This window comes from Apostichopus japonicus, chromosome 10 (assembly GCF_037975245.1).
Source record: "Apostichopus japonicus isolate 1M-3 chromosome 10, ASM3797524v1, whole genome shotgun sequence".
Taxonomy (NCBI): domain Eukaryota; kingdom Metazoa; phylum Echinodermata; class Holothuroidea; order Aspidochirotida; family Stichopodidae; genus Apostichopus; species Apostichopus japonicus.
This window is the reverse complement of record NC_092570.1, coordinates 1,444,168-1,455,892: the sequence shown is the minus strand read 5'-3', so window position 1 is coordinate 1,455,892 and position 11,725 is coordinate 1,444,168. Positions and strand designations below refer to the sequence as shown.

General features: G+C 35.4%; 1 protein-coding gene across 1 annotated transcript; it reads right to left on the bottom strand.

Moving 5' to 3' along the window:
* Window positions 1–4,189: 4,189 nt before the first annotated feature.
* Window positions 4,190–7,679, bottom strand: LOC139975265 (annetocin receptor-like). The gene has a single exon (XM_071983027.1). It carries the CDS (start codon window positions 7,381–7,383, stop codon window positions 6,178–6,180), a length of 1,206 nt encoding a protein of 401 aa, XP_071839128.1. The 5' UTR covers window positions 7,384–7,679; the 3' UTR covers window positions 4,190–6,177.
* Window positions 7,680–11,725: the final 4,046 nt, after the last annotated feature.

The window sequence follows — 11,725 nt, the reverse complement described above, 5'->3', positions numbered from 1 at the left end:
ACATCTCAAAAATTCACAATTTATATAATTCACAATTTGATCAAAATGTTATCAAAATATAGTTGTCTTCATTTACACTTTACATAAGAATTGTTTAACCCTATTAGGCGTCAATAATTCAACTGTTACATACATAATATTTACAATATATTTTTATTATATTTTTAATTTTTTTTGGTTTTGTTTTTTACGTAGTAACGGTAATATTTTTACAAGTATTAACAGCCAAAAGTTCCAAGCACCAATTTGGAGATTAAAAATGTCTCATTGATAAAGTGCTTAGTGAATGAGATGTAACAATTTGACAAATGTGACCATTGTACATAATTGCCTAAATGGAATGGCTATGTACTACTTTTCACTTTCTAGATTAAAACTCTTTCTCTTACAATATTTTCTTGAAGCTGTAAGTGAAATATTTCTCTGTTTTCCATTCCATCGATTGAAAATTATGATTACCCTTTCTATGTGTCAGTTAGTACTCTGGCATTACAAAAGAATTTGTGTTTAACGTCATGTGTTATTGTAGTCAGAGTTTATAGCGAGTCAATAGCGAATGGGTCATAGACACTTTAATTCATCGACTACAGAAAACACAACAACGCATGTGTCTGACCCCCGTGTATACCATATGCTATGATTGTGCGAAAGTATCTGCCTGATAAATGTCACATTTATTTTCAAAAACTGCCGTTTTGACATCATATGACACGTGATTCCTTCAACCCAGTTTAAATTGCATAATTCATTTCAAAAGAAATATGAAATATCTTGCTCTTATCCTCCAGATGGCATGTCAAATTTAATAAATTCATACTCACCAATGAAATTATTATTATTATTATTATTATATATTTTTATTTTTGAAGAGAATGACTTCCAACTATTTTGAAAATGATTGAAATTGGCAAAACGAAACGCAGCAATGCGTAATGAAAAAAAGTAATTATAATTACCAGCCGCTTACGTTTGACTGAAAACCTCCAAGCTGGGCATGAAGATTAATGAATTCGTTAAGATGCAAATGTCGTTGATCAAAATGTTAGGTGTAACCTTGAATAGAGTCAAGTTTTGATAAGCTTGTCTATCCTGTCTGGCATAATATATGCGCGTTTCCTATGCTTAAGGTCAAACCAATTTCCCTAGAGTTGATTTTGTTTCGATGATCCCTGTCCAAGGTTTACATCAGGTTTCTATGATGATAACTTTGGGCTATTTTATTCTTGTCATATGATGTTTGAAAGACAAAGAAGAGAAAGGAAAAACTAACAAATACACACACACAGACATACAGACACACACACACACACAGACAACCTATATATTTACATCTCGTTTAAGGGAACCATTATACATGTCTATAACGACCTAAGGATAAACTCGATTGCAAATTAGGGATGAAAGTAATTCCTGATTGAGTCGGACAAACCACAAGCATCTATATTTTGACAATATTCGATTTTTTTTAAATATGCAGCTGGTGCAAAAAAACTCTTCACTGATTAAAGGCGATGATATTCGTTCTAGTTGACTTAACATATGCTAGCCTAAGGTAGACACTAAGCTAATTATTTCCTTTGAATTGCTTTTTATTTATTTATTTATTTCTTGTTGTTGGTGTTGTCTCTTTGCATTTAAATTTAAATTAGTTTGGACTGATAGTCCTTTATAGTGTAATCTGTAAGGCAATGGAAATTGCACAAATACTACTTGACCAGCGTATGATATGTTAGTGTCAAAATATAGACTTAAAGTAAGGCCGTATACTCGTATACTAGCATAGGTGTATTTTAATTTAGATTGGTTTCGATCGATAAGTCCTTGATAAAGAATAATTAATTTGTATTTGCTCGAATGAGACAGAGTTTGGATTAGAATGTATAGTATAATCTCTTTGTCATGAGTATAATTTGTAAGGCAATGTGAAGTACACAAATAGTTCAATTAGCGTATGGTATGTAAGTGTCAATATATATATATATATATATATATATATATATAGATGCATTATAGCAGTATATTTGAAAGAAGCAATCCTCAAAACAATGATAATTAATTTTTATTCATGAGATATTAATATTCAAGCTATGAATTCCATTGTGATGTGCTAGTTAGTATAAATATCGCATCGAGACTTTTATCAAGGTCATTAACATCTTTTCTTTTCTTGCACTTTTTTTTCTTCTTTTATTTTCATAATTTTCAGTATTTGTTTACATCAAACATCTTCAGTTCTCGTGCATGAATACATTCTTCTAAATATTTCCGATATGGTTGATATCCCAGCTAACATTGTTATATAAGAACTATTGATATGCCCATCTTTTCAAGATTTAAACTTAATATTGCAATATTTAATCGATATCTATAATCTATTTAATCATTGTTAGTTCGCGCAACGGGCTCTTATTAAATACTTCCATTAAAAAATCGCAAATTATATATACCGTTGTTCTAACGCGACAGTTTATAATCAATATATTTATCTATATACACTGAAATTGCTTTTGTTTCCTTCCAAGCACCGTCTATAGACAACCACCACAGTGTTGCGTTGTATGTTACATATTTGCAAAATTATGTTCTACGCTGTTTCCCTTCAAATAGATCTTGTTTAGCTAGAATGTATGTAACTAGGCCTAACATGTAACCAAATGGAGGAGGGGATTGGCAACTGTTACACCCCTCTACACCCCTTGTCCCCCGGCATCAAGTGCAAACGCACCTGTCCGGTGAGTTCATTATCCTATCTGTAGATTGCCAAATATGCCATAACTAACGATGCAATAACTTCCTGGTTACGAATCGGTCTCTCGTGTAGTTCATCCAATTTGAAGATAGCTGTAGACTTGAATCCACTGTAAATCGGTGAATATCGGCCAACACGAAATCTGTTACATATATCAAATCCTGTCAATATGTATAAAGCCATTTTATGGATTTTTTCTGTTACATTTCTCCAAAGTTTCAAAGAATCTAATTTTAGCTCTGGTTTCACCTATATGAAGTTCACGTCTGGGAAAAGTTCCAGCCGACCTGCAGTGACCACCTCTAGAGAGCCTTTCGAACATTAAAACTTTTGATCGCAAACTTCCAGAGCCGGTTTGGTAACCTCTGCGCTTGCGCACAGCTACGGCCGAACAACCGATTTCATTTAAACTTAGCTGCGATTCGTAAGAAATAACTTCATTGAAATATGAAATCTTTTCATCCAAGCTGAGACTGGAACGATCTGGAGCATCACTCGACGACAAATTGGACTCACGTAATCGCTTCTCGATGGTTCCTTCATTCCAAAAGTTTATCGACGAAGTATCGTCGTCAGTGGTAGTAGAATCGCCGCAACTTGAAGCCACCGAATAGCTTGAAATCCGGCAGACGTCATCGGAGAAGCGAACTTTTCGAGCACTATTTGTACTTTTTAAATCGTAACGACTCGGTATACAGTTATTCGGTAATCCAGCTGCGCGATTTCGTTCCAAGTAAACCGTCGGATTAAATTCAAAGTTTTCCAATTCGCTCGCAGATGCGTAACCTTCCGACCCGTCATCTTCTTGGGGTAACGGATAGGAGTCATGGGAGGTGCAAGAAGGGGGACGTTTCTTCGCACGTTGATGTACCATTTGTTTTTCTAATTCTTTATAGTACGCATGTTTGGACCGTTTCAGTTCTTTATCCTTCGATGACGTCAATGTTTTTAATGCAGGTTGGATTATATTTCCCTCGTCATCAATACAGCCACTTCTTCGAGCTTCGATAACTTTATCTACACAAGCTTCAAACTTTGTTTTCTTCTTCTTTCTAAATATTCCTTTTAGTCCGACTGCGCGAAATCTTTTCCTGATGAAATCCATCCTTGTAATGAAAATGAAGTTAACGTCATACACTTAGTGCCTCACAGTAAGCAGCAACCCAGCTGTTCCTTCTCTTTCTGTTGACTCTGGCAAATCAAATGACTCCGTAACACGACTCTTCCTACAGAACCAGCAGTTCCGAAACGGAGCCTCGATGGGACATCGAATGAGTCATTTAATATCACCGTAGGTCCCTATCGAGGGAAGAGGCTCTTCCGGACCCTAAACGTTTATAACTGCAGTATAACAATTGTCTTTAAAATAAGCCCCCTTTTTACTTTATGTATCCTCTAATTACACTTTTCAAGTACCCCGAGAGCAGGGAAATAATAAATTAATATAGAAATTAGTACTGTCAGTTCTGTGGAAACGGCTTACACCTTGTCTTCCTGGCTAAATTAAAAATAGGGCTTTCTGATGTGTTATATAGTATCTTTGACGGGAAACAAAATCTATAGCGATTGATTCGTTATATATACGTACATCGTATACCTCAGGACAACTCTGAGTTTATATAATGTTGTTATAATTTAGGAGATGGTATATATATGATCTAATAATTCACTGCATAATGAAATATGATATTCTACAGCATGATATAATGATTAATGTTCAGCACATATATGTTTTATTCACATTTTGTGTTAACAGGTATACACTTAAAAGTGAAAATATTCAAAACAAAGTCTATAATTGATCAGGCTCATGAATGTCAACGTTGAAAGGCAATTTGTTAAGATGAAAATAAAAAAGCAATCCGTTCGCTGCCGGACTTTCTAGGGTTTTATCGAATGAATCTGGGGCTTGATTCCTGGTTTCTCGTTACTGCCATGGCTTCTGACTAAGCGCCCAAGCAAAGAAACGGCTGGTTAGCTATCGGCACCAGGCTAAATGATTGATAGATCAGTCGGTATAGAGCGCATAAAGGGCTTGTAATCTTTAGGTCATTGATTCGAATTACGTTCTATATAGCCAAACTTTCCACATATCCATTACTAAATAAGTGATAGATATAACAGTCAAAACAAATACATTTAGTAATATTCATAAGAAAATACTATAAACTTCAGAATAAGCAAACCAACTATTATCATCGATCTGTGTGATATAGCCTGCTAAGGAAGGTAAGCCGCCTCAAACAGCTCAGAAAAATATCATTTTATTTTGGAAATATCAGAATTTTAATGTTCCTTCACGCACAAGATACCATCTAGTCACATATATGATTGTTTTTCTTCTTTCCTCAAAGCGATGAGCTTGACAAAAGCTAAATATAATATATTAATGTCCAATACGTAAACTAATACTGGTATATATTGTCTTACACATTATATATATTATATTTACATGCAGTCACGTTGAAAATATGAAGGCAAAAAGAGGGAAAATAGAAAAGGTTCATCTTCTAATGTCATTATGACATATGTACTGACAAAATGGCGGCTCCCAGCACACCTTTTTAACCCGGATGTCTTCTATATACCCTGTAAACTGAGCAAAATCTTCCTTAGATTTTTGAGTAACTTGTGCATTAAGCATACTTCTGTCACATAAGCTAAAGACTGAGTTTGCTTCTCTTGTAAGGCAATGAAATCCCATCATGACGTCGGAGTACTTAACTTGTCAAATGTTAACGGCAGATAAATGACTTTGTAAATTTGAAAAGTTAATTTGCTTATATATGATGCAGTTCAAATAGTGTAAAACATATACCTATACAACACAGGACATACAGTAGGCCTAAAACACGACATTCTACAGTACTTTCCAACCTGAACAAAAACCTGCGAAATGTATACTCGTTTCTGTCATTCTAAGTGTTTCATCTAATGATAGTCCAAGCTTGTTTATCATAATCATTATTGAGCATTTGCCTTCCACGTCGATTCCGCATATAAACATATATTTAATGTCTGACTTAAGTTAACTTTCTACGAAGAACAACATCTTTAAGACATGCACGTACTGGTTAATCTGCATCCCTGTAACAACATCCCGGATATGCAGGATGTAGAGTAATTTCTAGGTAATTGTAACGTTATTATCAAACGAAAACGTAAATGAATATTTCTTATTAGAATGTTATCGATTAATCACCAAATAGTTTGCTGTTTGCACATGTGGCTCTGCATCTTCACAACATTATGTATAGACTGTGCCTTTAAGTTTTCTCGACAAGCCGACGGACGTGATCATTATACATACATACATACCGGTACAACAACCACAGTTGTGCACAAGTCACACCCAGTTAGGACCATTTGGCTCCAAGTCACGCCCTTGAACTGATATCATGAATATTCAGATAGTATCTACAAAAGCATTAAGTTCTTCTAAATAGTGAGATTATTCCTTGTTGGAACATTTTAAAACGAAATGCATAAATGAAAACGTTGATGCAACTATTTGAGGTCGCCATTATAAGAGCAAAGCGATAATACACACCATCAAAGTTTAAAGGTCCTCCCAAATTATAAACAAGGAAAGAAAATTGATTTAATGTCCAGCATAAAATGTATGCAATGTAAACTGTAAATAAAGTCAGTGTTGTATTTCGCCTTTGAAGAGAAATCGGCGTTTGAGGACATTTCGTTAATTTATCGGTCCGCGATTTCACATTCGTTTGCCCTTGTGTAGTGCACACCACGTCGGCATGATCATCGTCGTTGTTGCCACTGCGCACGACTGTAGCGCATTGCGCATCAAACGGTTCATGTTGACCCTCAGCAGATGTTGCCGGTTTTTCTTCTTCGGTTGTTATTTCAACTACATTATCAGCGTGAGAAGAAGATGGCGTCTTCTCTGATGCAGGGAACGCAACCACTTCTCTGGGAGTACTTCCGGATTGTTCACTTCTCCATGTAACTTGTATATGATTCAGTTCTCCAAACTTGCGACTCACTTGGAAGAAGCAAAACGTCATAATGCTGACTGGGATAAAGTATTCCCAAAAGAAGAGCATCACCCCTAAAATTGGACTGCCTCGTTCGTAAACGCAAATGCCGTCGTTATATTTGAAGTGCAACCCCACGGTCATGTACTGCATGACTGGCGCGTACAACCACGCCGTAACCCCGATGTAACAAAAAGATTGCCTTAATTTCGTTATATAGATTTGTGGGTGTACGACCGCAAAATATCTTTCCAAAGATAGAATAGTTAAATTAAAGGAAGACACTACAAAACTACCGAACATAAAAATCTTAGTTGTCCAAAGAAAACAGTATACTTTTCCTCCTAATGATTCTGTCGGAGTTTGCCAGTTTTCTACCAAGCTTTCGATTTGAATAAGTATCATTTGAACTGAAGAAAACATATCTGCAGCTGACTGGTTGCCGATCAGCCAATATGTCTGGTTCCGTTTGTGACGTTTTATTATTTTCAGTAGAACAATGATCACCAGGGAATTTCCAGTTATACCAATAATTCCGACAAGAATCAATAATAAAGATACAATGATCACCCCAGGGTTACGAGCGTCCGTAGTTACAGGTAACTCGGTTGTTGTAACATCACCGTTCATAGCCATTAGTGATCTAAGATTGAATCACTCAAGTACAATGTTCATGACCTAACTTCTTCGAAACCCGCGATAGATTACTTTCAGTTGGCCAGGTCAAATTTTATCCAACATCGTTATAGCACGATATATGCAGCCATATCATACCGGTATATCCAATCCTGAACCTCACATTAGTAATATAACGATCAACACTGCAATTGTCACAAAACGAAATCATCAAAGAGAGGTAAGTTGCCTAAAAAAATACAGAAATTAAACAAATCCCACGAAAACGATTTCAAATATTTTCCGACCTTTTTCAAATTCCGGTCAGCAAATTTAGTTAAAGAAAAATATATTCTTCAGTTTGATTTGCTCATACACGTACAGCCCTTAATAATGACAATCCAGATGGCAGTACTTCACATTTATAAGCAAAGCTCCCTTGCGAAGTTAATGACATTTAGCACAGTTTTGCTTAGTGCATTCATCTTATGACGATGACGTTTCATATAGTGTTCCAGTGAGCGATAACCAAATCGTATTTCCATTTGTTGTAATCGTTCACGATATGCAAAAAGCATGTATGTATGTATTTTAGTTGGCGTAAAAGTATATGAGGAATTTGGGCGTGTATAAATGCATGGATCAGTCGGTTAATTTAGTGTTTATGGATAATATTTATTTTATTTGGAAAAAGCCTTTGTGTGTCTTATTCGTTTAATTATATTGTAGTATATTGTTATTCTTATATGCTTTATACAGTTGAATGGATATTATTTATTATAAAAAGTGAAAAATTGAAAGTGGAACATGAAATGTAATTTTCAGGATGGTTGGTCTGAAGATTTAACGTGGTGATTGAAGTATATCCTCTGAACTCGGAAGAATTTAGAATCTGGCGGTTAACATTGTTGTTTTATTGCTTTTGGTGCATTTTCTCGTCGTTTGTATATGACAAAATATAATATATTGATAAAGTGCGTTGCATGTATATAAGTAAATGTTGCGATGTCTATGATGTTCATGAACAGATCTTTCCTAAAGTTTATCAAATGAGCGAGAGAATATTATCCATGCATGGAAAAAAATACATCGCCGTTTCTATAAGTACTTTGTAGGCAAAGTCAACCTAAAATAGAACACGCGGGGACATATTCCCGAGTTCCCGAGTTCGAGTCACTCCAAGATTAATGTATGTCATCCAGTTACAGAGTTGTTGACAATTGACAATTCATAATTATGGACGTTAAATATGAATCTTAGAGACTGACTTCGGTCAGTTTGCGGTTTTGATAAGCCAATCGTGGCTTCTTCGCGAGTTCCTGCTTACATACATACATACATACATGGATACATACTCAGTCCCAATCTCTCTATATCGAGACTGTAACAAGTATCATGATGGTGTTACTTCGGTCCCTACGAAAGGGAATAGATATACAAGTGACCAGGTTAAAGATAATATAAATTGTAATACAAATGAAATAATAAATTAACAGTCTCTACTTTTGTTCAAATCTATTGCATCGCTGGTAATCAATTGTTATTGGTTTCAAGTGCAAAATTTATGATGCGATGTGCATATAATGAACGTGTAGATAATATAGCTGTGAAAGTAATGGATTGGTTATGGATGAGCGACCGAGTGTAAATCTGTAGTCATCCGGGTTCTGTTAGGTCGGCGAACTCGTTATCATGGTGATTAGTTTGACCGTCAACTTCATAATCTGCATAACAATTCATTCAAGTTACGTTTTATATAGAAAGAAATAGTTAATGTAAGTACTGTGAAACCGTGGCTTCGATGCAGAAGTGGTGTTTGACCTCAATATGACCTCCCCGATTCCTGACTCGCCACAGCTCATGCAACAATGATTATCATCCAAAAGCTGCTGTGTGAGGTAAAAGTGCCAACTTCCGGTAGCTTTGCCTTACATGCCGAGTTTATTATTTAAGAAATAGATTTTAATCAACAATCACTCTCGATGTTCGTTTCACTAAAATGAACGTTCATTAGCAAGTACTTTATGAATCCGGTAGTTTCTTACATTTCTATCTCAGAATCATTATCCATATTTTTTTTTAAATCAAATTATCAGCATTTTCGGCTCTTTTCTTTCTAACGGCAAAGATTAAATTAAACTTCACTCGTTGAGCTTTAATGAAGTGCATCCTTCTGGGATTTTAGTATCGAATAGTGTCAAGACTTTACCAAAATTCAACAGAAAAATATGTTTCACAAATAAAATATATCCTGTGGAGCGGATGCATTTAATCATCATCTCATTCTGTGGGGAGCAACAACCAAGATCTTAACTTCATATTGCTAAGTAGCAGTATTAGTAGTAGGAGTAGTAGTAGAGTATTAGTAGTGCTGTAGTAGTAGTAGCAGTAGTAGTAGTAGTAGTAGCAGTAGTAGTAGTAGTAGTAGTAGTAGTGCAGACGTAGTAGTACAGTACTAGTAGTAGTAGTATAGTGGCAGTAGTAGTAGTATAGTAGTAGTAGTAGTAGTAGTAGTAGTAGCAGTAGTAGTAGTAGTAGTATATAAAAATTGTCCGTTTCTTCACACAACTGATGCAATGATGATAAGAAGGATAAAAGGTTCCAGGATTCATCCCCCATTTAGAATGAATGACTCAACATCCAGCTATAGTAGTAGTAGTAATAGTAGTAGTAGTAGTAGTATAGTAGTAGTAGTAGTAGTAGTAGTATTGGCAATAGTAGTAGTAGTAGTAGTATTGGCAGTAGTAGTAGTAGTAGTAGTAGTAGTAGTAGTAGTAGTAGTAGTAGTAGTAGTAGTAGTATTAGCAGTATTACTTACTTTACGTGTCTATTATTTGCCGATTAATTGTGTAAAGTCACGTTTTATTAAATCTTTATTAAATTCAATCATTCATGCTCACTATTTTATTTTCAAAATTGTATTATTCCCTGATATCATATTGCGGCTGCTTAAATTGTGTTCATGAATGGTTTTAGCAATATTTATAATAAATTTGAAATGACTGAGATGGCATATGCATCAAAGCGAAAAGATTGTTAAATCTTGCATTTGCAATCCAGATGGCTACATCCGCTTGACAGAGTTTACTGATCAAATCAACTACCGGCCAATAATCAAACCAATCTGTTTTCGAATTAATTGTGTGCAGTACATAAAAAGGCAATTTATGCTTTGGAAAATTGAAAATTGGAAAAAGAGCAAAGAAATATATACGGCTAGACAGAACACCAATGACCTCTGGATTAAATAAGTGCGAATCCCGTTCTAGTCGTACAATTCTTTGTTCTTATCCATTTTCCCCTCATTTCTTATGATTTTTTATAATTCCTATTCAGTTTTCCCTTTTCATTTACTCATGGGCCTAGAAATCGTAAGTCTTAACAAAAGTTTTGAATGCCCGTGATACTGGTTAAAATTAAAAGCATCACACCCACTTTAACTATAATGGCAGATTCGTGTGATAGCCTATTAGTGGGTGAATTCCATGGCTGGTGGGGGGGGGGGGTATAGGTGTCACTAACAATTAAAGTCCTATAGCACGATAATAGTTATGATTGCAATTTCGACATTTCATAGTTGAAATTTTCACAGATTCAACTATATATATATAGAGAGAGGCTAAGTCAACTTGAAGAAAGCAGGTCTGATGTCATCGTTTCATACTGTGAGCGAAAGGGGATTCGCTCCTTTGGATTGGACAGTTCCAACTTCACTTTTGGGGATGTGAAGTTGACGGTACTCCATATGGTGTCTTGAGATTCTTGAGATTACGTAATCGACTTGCCTTGATCGTAAAATGACCTCTTTTTACCAATTAGTCTTTGTGTGAACGCTGTATGATTACACTGTATACTGAACATTTTTCCGCACAGTGTTTACATCAAGAGCATAATGGTTTAAAACAGCTATGCAGGCTAATTGTTGAGCCTGTGGTCGATTTACGACCTTTGTAGGTCATTTACGTAATCTCAAGAAACTTTTCTAGCTATAGCTAATAAAGCAGATATGTATCCACCTATCCCCACCACAATAGAATTCGAAACAGAGGGTATAGCATAGATAGTGTCATGAAAAGACATATCAATACAAGCGTTAATTAAACTTAAATTCCATGACTGTTAAAATGTGGGGGAAAATGGATTTTTGTTTGCAGTTTAGGTGTTGGTTTTTACTGACGAGGATTTCTGAAGGTAACCTAAATCAAGACCTGGCGCTATTACAAATCACTGGATCTAGAGCAGCAGAATGAGCGCGAATGTCAGCAAATATCTGTCGCGAAATCTGGTCAGGTGGGATTAAAAATGACAGATTATTCCAAAGCTCGTTTATTTGCGTTAGATAATAATTCATTTAAAGTATTTT